Source organism: Rhinolophus sinicus, chromosome 2 (genome assembly GCF_057876585.1).
Source record: "Rhinolophus sinicus isolate RSI-liver-muscle chromosome 2, RSI-T2T, whole genome shotgun sequence".
Classification (NCBI taxonomy): domain Eukaryota; kingdom Metazoa; phylum Chordata; class Mammalia; order Chiroptera; family Rhinolophidae; genus Rhinolophus; species Rhinolophus sinicus.
The window spans coordinates 184,853,934-184,868,566 of NC_142502.1; the positions used below are offsets into that span (position 1 = coordinate 184,853,934).

The 14,633-nt window shown below is 51.6% G+C and overlaps 1 protein-coding gene across 5 annotated transcripts in view; it reads right to left on the minus strand.

Moving 5' to 3' along the window:
• HPCAL1 (hippocalcin like 1) overlaps positions 1-14,633 on the minus strand; it is an 89,741-nt gene continuing 75,108 nt past the window's right edge. For 3 of the 5 annotated variants that reach the window (XM_019748600.3, XM_074331683.2, XM_019748668.3), the window contains 4 exons: positions 13,894-14,024; positions 3,772-4,167; positions 2,535-2,640; positions 1-878 (listed from right to left, as the gene is read on the minus strand). In XM_019748600.3, the coding sequence (XP_019604159.1) occupies positions 781-878; positions 2,535-2,640; positions 3,772-4,149 (582 nt within the window). In that variant the 5' untranslated portion in view covers positions 4,150-4,167; positions 13,894-14,024 and the 3' untranslated portion in view covers positions 1-780. The remainder of the gene's footprint in view (positions 879-2,534; positions 2,641-3,771; positions 4,168-13,893; positions 14,025-14,633) is intronic. The other 2 variants (XM_019748747.3, XM_074331685.2) reach the window with 1 other exon arrangement.

The window sequence follows — 14,633 nt, forward strand, 5'->3', positions numbered from 1 at the left end:
TCAGAGAATTCTGTTTATTTGATCATTTTAATACAGGAAATGCCAGACCAATCAACAGGAGGACAAACCTTACACAGACACCTGCGGTCACCATGTGGATGGGAGGGTCTCCACGGCAATGGGCACGCATGCATTTCCTTTTGAAACGGGCAAATTGAGTGCATAAATACCACAAAATAACCAGGCTCGGAAGGGTCACAGGCCACAAGGGAACCACGCTTCAGAGGCAATCGAGGCATTAAATACGGAACCTACACGTGACATTTCACTTCACCATACGCATAATTTATACATTAAAAGAAAGGCGACCACAGTATATATACGTGCGAGCGGCTTTGGTCAGAGAACATGAACGAGCTAGGTGGTGCCATGCACGGGGAGGGCTTGCCGTCTACTCTCCCTCCATCTTGTTCCCACCTTACCCGCAGTCACCTGCAATCACAAAATAAATTAGCTGGCCTTAGCGCCATCTTAGGAAGTCCCACCAGTGTCCTCGGTGGTGTCCTCTGGGCTCCCTGTGGGCAGGGACGTGCCCTGGAAGCGAGAACACTGAGCCCTGCGTGTAAACATCCCCAGGAGTCACCCTGGATGGGACTGGGGCGGGGGTGGGAGAAGGCAGGTGGAGGAGGGAGGTGCAGCCACAGGGCCAGGCAGGTGCCACGCGTCACCTGGCCTGGCCCGGGAGAGCAGGAATGATTGAAGAGGCATCCACTTTTGCAAGCAAAGCTTAAACGGCGAGACAAGCCTGTGTTTCTCTGTAACTGTCCAGACGCCGGATCCTTAGAACTGGCTTGCGCTGCTGGGGTCACACTGTAACAATCGGACGATGGAGGGGTCGCTCTTGGCACCTTTAATGAATTCTTCCAGGGACAGTTTGCCTGTGGGAGGGAGGATGGGAGATGGGAGTTAGTCAGTGCTCGCCGTTCTTCACCTTCACCTTCGCAGAGCACGGGGACAGCACCCACGTCAGGGCCGCCCGCTCTGGCTCTAGCCTTAAGCTTTCCTGAGGCTGGACACTGTCCAGGCGCCACTCTCTTCGAGGGTATTTCTGGAAAACCCCATTTTGCTTTCACTGCTCACTGCAGAGCACCAGGCAACTCAAGGACACACCCAGTACGATGGTAGCCACTGGGGTAATTTAAATCCTTTTAGAAATTACCCCATGCATTACTAAAGAAAGGTGTGCCTTTCCAGAAAGAGCATGGCCTCTGCCTCTAATCCATAACTGATCCAGGGCTGAAGGAGCCCAGGGTCCTCAGGGTCACTGCCCGGGGTGTGATTCCTTGTCGGTCCAGCTCAGCTGTACACTGGAGGCAGCATGAGCCTGCTGCTCAGGCTGGGAGAATCGCTTTCTGCTTCTGTAGCATCTGCCTCTTGGGGTAGGTGGAGGTCTAGAGAAAGAGTGTCCAGGCTGAGGGTCCAGCTGGTACATCCCTCATCCTGGGTGCCTCTCTCCTGCCCCACAGACTGTTACTTCTAGGATCCGGAGAGAGAAAAGAGGTTTTTAAACTAAAGTGCTGTAGAAACATGAGTTCCAGAGGAACTGATGCTAGTGACAAACACATGCTCTCCCCCGGGGTCCCTCTCCCAGGGCATAGCTCTGGGACAAGACCTAGGTTTGAAGCAGACTCTGTATTCGGGTGGCTTGTGCCCTGGAGCCTGCTTCTCGCCTCTGCTGAGGGGTTCTGCAGCTGTGAAGGGGAGTAGTGACGTTCACCCGGGGGACAGATGTAAAGGGAACCCAGGAGCTCGGGGTCCATGCCCAGCACATTGGAGGAGGAGCGGGCATGAAGCATGGGAAGGGCTCTGGGTCTGCCACCATGGGCCAGTTGCTGACCTTCCCACGTCTCAGCACTTCATGTGCAGAGCGGGACCATAGGAATATCCGTCTCAAAGGGCCACAGGGTACATTAACGGGGAAGATGCCTGTGAGGGCTTCAGTCCAGGCCTGGCCTGGAGGACACACTCAGTTAGGAAGCTGTTGTCAGGAAAGCAGGAGCAGGCAGCAGATGACGGATACGGCTGATTATTAGGGGCCTCCCGCCTGCCCACGCAGAGAGGAACACCCCTTCCTGTGTGTCCCCAGCCGGGGGGCAGGCAGGCTGGCCCCACAAAGACTAAGCAACAATGCCCAGGCTAAGGGGAAGATAGGGGAGGGGACAGCCACCCGCCCCAGGGGAAAGGGTCTCCAGATCCAGCACTGATGCAGAGTGGTGCTTGGACTTTGCTTTTCTCCACGCCTCGGTGGAACTTTTACAGGCCACTCCTCAACCCCTCAGCGGGAATGATTCTGAAGGCATCGCCCCTTCCTCCAGGGCCCGGACAGAGCCATGAGGACAGAGCCAGGATGCAGGCTCAGGGCTCCCTGACTGAATCCTGGCTCTTCCGTCAGCACAGACATACCGGCTGGGCGAGCCAGGGGTGGGCGGGCGGGCTAGGGAAGGCCTGAAAGCTGCGGAGGGTCAGGCAAGTGTCCCAAACACATCTCTGCTCCTAGTAGTGTCCCACAGATGCACGTGAACCCAGCACCTTACCATCATTGTTGGTGTCCATCTGCCTGAAGATCTTGTCTGTCCGTTTCTCTGGAGTGGACTCGTCCTCGGGCATCTTCATCACAGAGGACACCATTTTGTAAATAGCCTGCAAAGGGGCACATGGAAGTGTGTGCTCAGAGATTCTGGAACATTCCGGGGTGACTGGGGCAGGTGTGAGCTTCCACCCAGCCTACATCACAGTACAGAGAGGTCGGGATGCTCACCGGCCTTCAGGTCCCCTCCCCGGCCACAAGAATGTCCCCTGCCACTCCCAGTGACGTGGGTAAATATCACAGATGGCAGTTGGGCAAAGGAAGCCAGACACATTTCTGTGAAGTTAAAAGGCAGGCAAAACGACTCCACTATGACGGTTGGAAGACGGGGGGGTGCCGTCTGGGGAGGGGAGGTGGCAAGTGCTGGGCTGGTCACGCTTCAGGCCACTTGCTGCTGGTCTAGGAGCTCATGGGGTTGACACCCTTTGCTCAGACTTAGCCCTGACACTCCTTACAGGTAGAGAACACCTCTTCTGAGGAATTCTAGACCTGAACCCCCCCAGGCTCCAGGAGTGGGGGCACTGGGGGGGCTCCAGGGAGCAGTAGCTCAATGGTCCGCTGCTCCCCATCATATACCGAGGCACCTGGGAAAGTGAACACAATTCGGTTTCTTTCTGGAAAACAGCCTCACCCGCCAGAGCTGTTGATAGGTGTGCAGGTGAAGAGAGAGGTCTCATAAAGTGGTGTTCTTCCTGTGCCAGAGCTCATTCTGTGATCACTAATGTTCCCGTTTTACTTTATAATCGCACGTGCCTGGGGACATTACAAGCTGTTTGTTGCATTCTCAAACATGGGGACTCACAAAGGTCTTGGCAGGTGCCTTCAGCAAGTGTCAAGGGTAATTTTCTCGATTACTGTAATTTTCAGCTCTGTTATTTCTTAGGAAATCGCCTCTGAGCCTCAGATTTTGTGAAACGCAGAGAATAACCCCCACACAGGGTTGTGGAACCCAAATCTGATCAAAGTGCTTAGGCCAGACCTGATGTAGAGCAAGCAGCTCTTGTCATCACTACTGGCAAGGACCCGCCCCATCAGGTGACAACGTGCACGGGAGAGGGACAGGCAGCGACCTGGCCAAGAATGAGCGAACGCCGAGGTGAACACAGACAGCACAGTCTGGGAGTGGGCCTGGCGCGCGGTGGGACCCGCGGGCCCCTAGCTCCCCTCCTGGGAGCCATTCGTACCTGCACGATCTCCAGCATCTCGCTGCGGCTGATGTAGCCGTTGCCGTCCAGGTCGTACATGCTGAAGGCCCACTTGAGCTTCTGCTCCAGCTTGCCCCGGGAGGTGACGCTCAGCGCGATGATGAACTCCCGGAAGTCGATGGTGCCGTCGCCGTTGGTGTCGAAGGTGCGGAAGACGTGCTCGGCGAACTTGGAGGCGTCGCCGTAGGGGAAGAAGTTGGCGTAGATCTTCTTGAACTCGTCCACCGTCAGGTGGCCGGTGGGGCAGTCCTTGAGGAAGCCCTTGTACCACTCCTGCAGCTCGTGGTCCGTGAACTCGGTGTTCTCACGCAGGTCCTGCAGCACCTCGGGCCGCAGCTTGCTGTTCTGCTTGCCCATGGTGGCCGCTGGCTACCCCTGCAAGACAGGGGGTCAGCTGGGGACATCGGGCAGGGGGCAGGGTCTGGCTCCCCATCACCTACAGACACGGGGTGGGCTGAAAACTGTCCCTGGGGTATCGTGCGCCCAGGGCAGGAGGCCGCATCGGCCCATCACCAAGCACAGCTGTGTGAGCCCATCCAGGACCCCCTGCGGGAAGGAGGGCGGAGACGCTGGACCTGCGCACTACAGGACACAGTCGGACTTCGAGAATGTGGAAATGTGAGAAAAAATGCACCTTAAAATCAATGGGATGAGGTGTATCAGGTGACCACTGGAAGTTGTACAAGATTTAAGGATTAACCCCTCACTCTCATCACCCTCGTCAGCCCCAGGCAGAGTTGCAGCCCAGAACTTGTGTCCTGGGCAGTTCTCTCTTTTGGGCACCTCGTCTGTTTTTATCCCTCAGACAGGGGTAAAAACATCAGGCCCCTGTTGGGGTGCGGTTCCCATCAGCCTGGATATGACTGGTCCTGGGAAGAGATCACTACTACACATTAATACACCTTTTATCCGACTTTCTGTCTCTAACAGTAACAGTAAATGTGGTTTAATCATTCTGGAAGCATATAAAAGACTAGACAATAAAAAAATGTTTCCTGCCCTAGTCCCAGAGGTAACCACTTTGAACTGCTTCTACACTTATGAATTCTAAGTACCAGATCCATTCCGAGAGGTAGTGAGTGTAGCTCACCGATTCTCCCTGGCACTTGCTCTTTCTTCTTTGCCCCCTCCCAGGGTTTATTACTTTTATACGTACACATCATTGTTTTTACTTATCTTTATAACTTTAAATTACACTTAAAGTTCCTTTCCTAACCTCTGGGTAGGGCAGTTGGCAATACCTTCCAAAGTTACAAACACATGCACTTTGGCCCAGCAAGCACACTCCAACGACCACTTCTGAAGACCCTCCCACCTGTGCAAATAACCTGATGCACGGCCACTTTCTGTGTCATCCATAATTATAGACCACCCCGGCGCCCACCATTATGTACTGATATGAAATCATCTTCAAGATGTATTTTTAAGTGAAAAGAGAAATGTGCAGAATAGCATAGTTTGTAACCATTAGCAAAAAAAAAAGAAAAGAGAGAGAAAACAACATATATGTGCATGTTTGTGTATCTGGAAGAACTTATTAGGAAATGATAACATTGGCTAGAGAAAGAGATGGGTGATGGATAAGGGTCAAAAGGGGATTTTTTTACTGTAAATCCTTTTGCAATTTAAAAATGTTGAACTCTGTGTATGTATTATCTATTCAAAAAATAAATACACAAAAATAAAAATAACCAAACCTCTATTTCTTGATCAACTTGAGATGGAATCTCTCGATTCCCTCTGTGTAAGAGCAAGCTATTCTGCTCTCCCCCTTCACCCCTCCGCTTTCCTTCCACATCAGCTTCTGCCATTGGGAACCGTGGCTTTTACATTGTCAGGGTTTACAATCTCAACTTTCTGCTTTACTTATAGGTTGATCCTGAAAAGTGGATACCAGCAAATAAATCTCCACGTAACTTGGCTGTCCGTTTCCTCGTGAGGGATCAGTGAGTGAAGGAGCCAGCACTTGAACCAGGTCTGTCTGGCCTGGTCCCTCGTGTTGCTGCAGGCAGCCAGGGAGACGCTGGTCCAGAGCAGGGCAACGTGGTTCCGAACAGTGCCTTCAGTGGACCACCTTTGACAGTCAATGGAACATCCTTGCCTTTAATTAGCATTCCTGCACTTTTCATCATGGATACAAGCTACTTTCTGTGCAGTTCTGGCCTCGGAGAGCTCAGGATCGGTCCTCTTAGAATCCACTTGCCTCACTGAAAACCAAACTGCCACTCAGAATGACGGTATCAATTTGCTTCAGAGCACTAGCGGGTGCTCTGCTCCCCACAAGCCCAAGCCTAGAAGCGCAGGCCGACCTCGACACGGCATGACCTCAGGGCCAGGTGCTAGCTGGGTGCTTGGTGGGAGCTCAGCACATTCCAGTCTATGGCTTCGAAGTGCCTGGGGATGTAGGTCCTGGTTCTCAGGGCTCCGGGCTGCTTATGGCACAGGTCCACACGCATGGGCATAAAAAGTGACACGAAGCGTGGGCTCCAAAGAGGAATCATTCATTCCCATGCGGGCCTAGGCAGTTTGCCCTGGAAGGCAGCATGTGGGATCAAAAGTGAATGAGAAGGACTTCAAAGTCCTCGGGAGGTTCAACCCCCATAGGCCACCTCTAAGGATCACATGCCAGATTCCAGGAACTGGGAAGGTAGGAGTCACACTGGCCAGGCTGGCAGGACGCAACGTCACCTCCATCTTAGAAACAAAGAACTCTGGCTTCTGTGGGGCACCTGCTTGTCTGCACAGGTGGGCTGTGACCTTTCCCACGCCTTGCCAGGCCCAGGTCCATGGGCAGCCTGAAGGCCACCAAAGTGCTCCCAGCCTGTGTCCATCTCTGCTCCCTCTCCATTACTTGTTCACCAGGACAGTTGCACAAGATGGCCTCCCCGCTGTGACTTCCATGGAGCCACGAAGTGGAGCCCCTGAATGTCAAGTACAGCCCCACACACACTCCCAGTCACACACTGGGCCAGCCTATGTGTACCCGCCAAAGGCTCGGATGAAATCGTTAAGAACCTCCTTTCAGCTCTCTCCTGGGGGCTCTCGGCCCGAAGCAGGCAGCCTCACCAGGGATGGCGACAGTGGGGTGCTGCATGTGTGGTGACCCCTGTTATTAATTAAGCCAATGAACCGACCTTATTGACCATTGGCTGGCTAGAGAGACGGCTGACTAAAAGCAAACCATTGTGCAAAGACAAAGCCACCACTCCTATTTCCCAACAGAAATGGCCCCCTGGCCCTGGCCATTAGGCAAACACCGCAGCCTGCATTTACCAGAAAACCTTACTTTCATCTCCAGTGAAAGATGGGTGTGCCGGGGGAGGGCGATGCATCAGGGTCAGAGCCATCTCTTACTTGGCTTAAAAGTTTCACCACCAAGCAGGGCTTGGATCAGACAAGTAACAGCCTTCTGAGAGCGTCAAGGACGACACTAATTCACAGTAATGGGAAAAGGGGGAAGGAGTTCATGTAGCGCTTACATCTATTTCTCTGATTCTCAGTTATGCTGTTGTTCTGAACATGCTAAATTGTAAAAAAAAAGAAAAAGAAAAAGTAAACACATGTAGTTGGGGAGCCCTATGGAAATATTTAACCCAAAGTCGGCACTGCTTGCAAATTAAGCCTTTTTAATGGCACAGTTTTATCAGCAGCTCAGGGAGGCCCCAAGTGCTCGAATGTCCCTTTATAACAGCTCAACGCTGGCGGATGGCGTGGGTCCACGTTTCATCCCATTGCTCTAAAACACTCTCATCGAGTCAGAGCTCTAAAGCTCGCTGGGCCAACCAGACTTAGAAGTACTTGGAGGAAAGATGACGGGAGAGGTGGGGGGAACTAGTTCCTTACCAAATGCCAAAGCTCAGGATGAGGCCAGAGGGGTGTCTGCCGTGAATATGAATTTCAAGGGACCAGAGGGCTCATTTGAGATGAGCACTGTTCTGTCTGGGGTAGAACAGGGCAGTGAGGGCAGAGGGGTGGTTGGTGCTGTTTCTCAAGCAGTACCAGACCCTCTACCTTCTCCTGGTGACCTTCTGGGGGCTGAACCCTGTCCTAGGGAGAGAAGGGGCTGGCTGCATTTGTGTCCTGCTTTCTTCTAAGTAAGCAGGTAAGAGGCAAGCCTCCTGCAGCCTTAGCTTTTAGTGCAGCTGCTCCAAGCAGGAACCAGTCGGGTCCCAGAATGGGGTCTGTGACAGCGGCCAGAACCCAGCGCGCTGGGCGGACGCTAGAGGGAGCTGTGGGGCAGGCTCCCCAGGTCCTGAGCTGGAGACCCCGCCTCCCAGCTACTGACCCCATCCATCCCTGCCACGCCTCTTCCACCCTGAGGATGCCTCGTTTCTCCACCTATAAGCTAGATGTGTCCAATAGAGTCATATAGCTATTGAGCACTTAAAATGTGGCTGGTCTTAATTCAGATACGTGCCCTAAAAGTAAAATACACATTGGATTTTGACGGCTTAATGTGGGAAAAAGAATGTAAAATACCTCAATATTTTTTCTATCCTGATTACATGTGAAATGATAAATTACACCACGTGAGATATAGTGGGTTAAATTAAGCATGTTAGGCACATTAATCTCATCTCTTTGTTTTTACTTTTTAAAAATGTGGTTACTAGAAACGTTAAAACTGCACATGTCTGTGGCATTGTATTTCTAGTGGCTGCTTGGCCCTGGTACATCCCTGGGACACTGGATATGGGGCCACCAAACAGGAGCCTTCAAGTTCATTAGCACCCCGTTTACAGGCCCAGTGCTAACTGTAACCCAGCTGGGAGAGGTGTCCTTTGTTTATCTCACTCATTGGTGTTCTTGAGTGAAAAAGAATGGTGTTTAAGCTTCTATTTTCAGCAGCTTCAAGAACTTTGCCAGAGACCAGCTGCTATGAAGACTTAGGTCTGGTCCCCAGTAAAGTGTAGGCTGAGGGTGAGGGGCTGCAGAAAGGGGGGTGTTCCGCCCCCCCACCCCCTTCCTGAAGGAGAACAGACAAAGCCCCTGAGTGAGCTCCGGAGGGAGGAGGTTAGAACACCTCCAGAGCTGACAGTTAGTGGGTGTGCCTAGATCTAAATTCAGCCGCTGACTTCCAGGAGCTCATTTCCATAGGGCTTCCTGAAAACCTGTTGCATCACAGGTTTACTATCTGGATGGGCTCCAGACCTGTGGTTGAGAAATTCAACAGAAAACCCACCTGACTTCTGTGCCCATCCCCAGCAGCTAAAAATCCCCACGACTCCCCAAAGCTTAAAAAACAAAAAAATAAAAGGAGAGAGGGAGGAAGGGATGCAGGCCAAGCAATGCACAGAAATTCCTTCCCCATCTTCAGCCATCCTCCATTTCCACTCTCCCGAGGTTGAAGTACCCTAAATGAGGCTGTGGGAAAGGAAGAGGTAGAGAAAAGGAAAGAAGAATCCCCAGAAGAATGTTCTTTCCCTTGCAGAAATGGCTAATGCAACAGGGAGAGGATTTGTGGGTGACTCTTCCCACACACCTTGTGCCTCTCAAAACAGTGGTTCATCCATGTGGCTACTGGCCTCAGCCACCCAGCAAACTCCTACTCATCCAGCAAAACCCAATTCAAATGTCACCTCCTCAGCAATTCCCAGCCCCTCTACAAGGGCTCTTCCCTTTGCATTCCAAATTTCTTTTTACCTATTTCTATTAGGACCCCAACTTTTGTTACATCATTTACTTGTGTTTTCACCTCATTCAAAGGTGAGCTCCTTGAGGAAAGAAAGTACCTCATCCGTAAGAGAACCTGCCAGTAGGAGACTCTGCTAAGCATATTCTAGCCTCAAGACTTTTGCACTTGCAGCTCTCTCCACCTGGCCTGCTCTTCCTTCACCTGAGGGTCTCCCTCCACATTCAGGTCTTGGCGAGTCTTGTTGGGGACACCTCCTCTGAGGAAGCATCCCCAATAGCACCTGCCCTCACGCCCCAGTTCCTTACTGTAGGGAAGATGTTGAAGAAAATTTGCCTTCATTGGTTGATATGAGCTTTTGTCTATTAGCTTTTATCTGTTCCTGCATGTGAGGTGATTTCTGTACTGTGATCAAGGATTGAGTAAATTCCCCCTTTGGTCTCATTCTCCCGAGCAGGGGAGACATGAGATAAGGTTTTCTGTTTGGTCTCATTCTCTTGAGTAGGGGAGATGTGAGATGACATTTGTTGTTCTGTCCGTGTTGTGACGTGATGGTTAGCTTAGGGTTAAAGAAATTCTTGATCAGGGGTTGAGAGAGTTCCCTCTTTGTTCTGTCTGTTTCACCCACATCAGCAGATGAAGTGAAGAAGCAGCTAAGTTATATCAGGACGACGTGACAGGCACGTTGCCAGGCTTTGGAAGACCTTGGGCTGATGGTCCCGAGCAAGAACAGTAGATACTGCTTATCTGGATGAATTGGCCCTTTGGCCGGATGGGCAGCATTCATATCAGTAACTGCCGGACCCTCCCGGAACTGGCCATTCCCGGAGGGGGAGGCAGGAACAGGAAACTTGGCTCTAAGGTACATCTGAGAAAGTATATAAGACAGACGTCAGTCAGCAGTGTTATTAATCATTATTATTTCATCATGTGGTCATTTTGTCATTGGTGATTTCTCATCATTCTAACATTTTGAAGACTCCCAGCAACAAGCAGCTTACACCAGGGGATGTCCTGACTTGCAGCCGCGAACCTGGTGAGGGCTGGCCGGTTCCCGGCCTCTCCAGTGTTGTTCCCCACGGTTAGCCTTCTTGAGAATTTATTAGCATCTAGAAAACTTTGTATGTAGCTTTCAGCTTACAACATCAGAAGACGCCTTGACTTCTAACAACAACAACAACAACAGCGCCAACAGCGGCAACATTCTTGGGAACTAGCAAGCCGCTGTGTGGGAGACGCCTGAGTTTCTCTCAGCTGCAGACCTGGCAAGGTTTTGATTTATGACTTTTCCAGTGCTGTTCTCCCCTAGTTTGGTGAGCTTTTGACATCTACTGTAATAGTTACTATCCTATAGAGCTTATTACTGCTTTTAGATACTCCTTACTGATGTTATTTGTGTGTTTAGCCAAGTGATTTTTGATTAATAATAAACACATGTTGGGATCTCTTAAACTTATAAGTATGTGTACTCCTTTGACATGACATTGGTATCAATGTATATAGTTTAGTCTTAACCACCTTTACTTTCCGTCATTAGCACATTCTATTAATTGCCTTTGTCTTTTACTATTGCATATTGCTAAATGAATTCATTAGCCCCGTTCTAGAGTATGTTTCTCCGCCTTCTTTCCCCACTCGTCATTACATACTCTGCCCCCTTCATAGCATTTCCTACCACTTGGCACCGTGCTGACGTATTTGTTGACTGTCTACCTCCTTTTGTTCACCACTGTACCCCGCAGTGTCCCGCCACCCCCAGGAGACAAGGGGGTGATGTGACCCAAGGCTCACTCATGAGGGCCAGGGAGTCAGAGAGGGGCTGGCGTGTCCCCTGTGTGATGGTTGAAAGGTCTGACAGGTGAGGTCTGAGCTGGGCTTAGAGGCTCCGGAGTTCTCCCGGAGGCCAGGAAAAAACCCAGCCAGGCCACACAGGCTGGGATATTAGCATCCAGCGTGGTTATGAAGAATGCCAAGAATCTAGGGCTGATTGCAGGAGAACGTGAACGAAAAACAGGATCGGACTGGATGCCTTCCCGGCTTCCCCAGCAAATGCCCACGCCCCATGAAAACACTCAAAATGAACTGACCGGTCAAGACACAGGGACTCTAGCACTGTTTGATCATACAATGAAACTCCAAAGTTGAAACAAACTGAACCCCCCAGCATATCCTTCTTAGGGACCAGGGCCAACCGCTTTTGAAAGAAATCCCAGAGGCCACAGTGGGCTGGACACTGCAGACAGAAGGCAGGAGCTGGCCTGAGATTTCAGACAGCCCTCCCCAGCCGCTCCATAGAGCTGACCCTCATGTGCTCAGCCCTAGAGGGACAGAGTCGGTGGATGGGTCCCCAACCAGGCTCAGCTGTGCTTATGAGGAATGCAGACTTGGGATGCAGCCCCTGCACATCTTGGAGTCAATTCCTCCTGGCTGCTTGTGGCCGGCTGCAGAATGACTCAAGTCTTAGTGAGGACTGTGGGGGAAAGACCCGCCCAGCGGGCGGCAGAGTGATACTCACTCCTCTCTGAGGCTCCTGCCCGGATGTCAGCCAGTCCTTCCTGAGGACATAAGGGAACCTGAGACCACAGGCCGGGGCCCAACACACCCTGGAGGAGACACGGTGGACGGGCAGCTGTGGGGGGCGCTGGGCAGGGCCCTGGAGTCAGGCACTTCCTAGTCTCAATGCTCCACACCAAGACACTCTTTGTTCCTCTACGACTATAAAATGCGGCCAGAATGCCAGCTTTGGTGTTTGGGATGGTGGCTGTGGGCATAAGGGATTCATCTTGGGAACCAGGCGTGCAGTCAACGGCCCAGCCCAGGGCTCCTCCCAGCACCCTCTCCTACCCCTGGCCTTATGGTCTTGTCTGTCTTTTAACTTCTCTGGGCCTCAGTTTCCTTGATGATAACATGGGAATAATGGTCCCTACCCGCTAATTTTGCAGTGTAGCCATAAAGGGAAAAGGAGACTGTGAAAGGACTTTGACTAATTTAATGCATCAAATACACAGCTTTTATCCCAGCTTTTATGATAAAAGGGACGTGGAGCATGCTTAATGAACTTAATCACAGTATCAAACAGAGCCAGGCAAGGAGGCTGGAGGCTGCAGCCCGAGTGAGGGCGGTTTCCTGCTCTTTCTTCTCGCCCAGCACAGCGGTATGAAAACCTGGTCCTCACACCTGGTGGGCAGAGAGCCGGGATCCCACAGGCCCGCGCTGCTCTTCAAAGAGGAAATGAGGGGAAGGAGGGGAGAACCCAGTACTGAGCTCAGTGGGTCCTGTTCCTCACTTGTTGGCCAAGGGACACCATGGACCGCTGCCCTAGGGGAAGGAGGGACAGGACCCCACAGGGAGACAAAGGGCTCGTCTCTAATAGCAAGACGTCTCCTGGGGAGTCTGTGGCGTGGCTTCTAACCGGTTCGGGTCCATTGAAATGGGCATGTAGAGTCCTGTGTGTGCAGGGGCCAGTTCCCTGAAGGAGGGGAACTGCACATACTGAAGGAGAGGTCTGGGCTTGTCCAGAGCAACCACCAACGTTCCAAGGAGGCTGGGTGGGTCGAGCCCATGCAGGACAGGGCAGCTCCCAGTGGGCCTGTGACACACGTGCACACACACAGACACCGCACATACCACACCACACGCACCACACACACACCATGACCGCTTCCTCTGCACTGGTGTGGGATGGATTGTCGGAAAGCCTCAACCCTGTGTCTGGCTCCCAGTGGGAGAGACCCCAGGTCTGGCCAGGGGTGCTCTCAGGGTGAAGGCCTTGCCACCACATCAGCATGTGAAACGACTCAGATTTCACTCCTGGGAATTTTCTATTCTTAGAGAAACTAGCGTGGGCCATGTTTACCATTCATTCATTCCTATCACAGCTGTTTTATACACTTATTAAACTTGCACAGATATTTTACGCACTAGGACCTAAAGATGTGAAAGGGCAACGCTGTGGGCCTGACATGAAGGAAGGATGTCGGAGCCCGAGCTCTGCTGGAGTAGGGGTGGGGGCGGTGGGGTCACGCACAGCATGGCTGGGACGGCTGGCACAGGGGACACAGGGTGGGCAGGGCCAGCCTCTGGACTTTAACCTGGGGACGCAGGGAGCCCCAACAGCATCTCAGCTTCAATGACTCGCAGGCCCAAGTTTCTGGGGAGGCCACCAGCAGCCGGTGCCTCGTGCCTGCGACACAGCTCTAGGCCTGTTACCTCCCCGGGTCCCTTTGAGCAAGGACGGGACTAACAGTGTAGCAGTGTGGACCGTCGTCACAGGTCAGTAACAGATAGAGTAGCAAATGCACGAAGGAGGGGCAGCCAAGGGGAAGAGGAAAAATGCCATCAAACCCTGGGAATTCCAAATTGTACACCTGAAATCTATGTAGCTTTACTAACAATTGTCACCCCAATAAATTTTAATTAAAAAAACAAACAAACCAAAAAAAAAAAACTCTAGGAATTCGGATAATTACCTGAAGGGCAGTTCAAATTTGTCAAGTCTTCGTCAAAAAGTGCCGCGAGGCCTTTTGAGCCACTCTGTTGCTTGCCCCGCTCCTATCTCTTTGGAGTGTACTTTCTCTTCCAATAAGCTGCTCTTTCACCACTGTAAAAAAAAAAAAAAAAAAATAGTGCCTCTAAATTGTTTTGCAGGTACAGGGGAAGGACTGGCCCACAGAGCGCTGGGAGGTAGATGAAGGGGTGTTTGCAGAGGCTGTTATTAGCACATCTGTCATTCCACCTTCAGAACGGAGTCGGAGGTCTGGGCCATTCTGGGCCAGTCACGTGGCTCACAGCTTTGCTTTCCGTCTCTGTAAGCTATGACTTTGGCATGTTCAAGCCCTACAATCTGTCTTTGAGGTTGCCCCAGTGGAGGCTTCCACAGTCAGAGTTCGCTTACTTAACTGGAATATATGTCTCTCCCCTTAGGTTCCCGGGAGGCAGATTCACTCACTTAGCTCTTTCCCCAAGAGACAGTTAGAAAGCTAAACTTTTGCCAGGTTCCTGCTTGAGTGATGACTAAATTTTCAATTCGTGGGCCCCAAGTGAACCATTGCCAAACTCTGATTTCATGTGCCCCAAATGAATGAGGTTGGCCACATTCTAAGATGTCTTGGATGGAAACTGTCTGTAAGAAATGTCACGATAGGCTTTAGGCTTAAGAGGTGTTTTCAGACACGCATTGCCCGCTAGGTTCTGTGTCGCAGACAGTCGG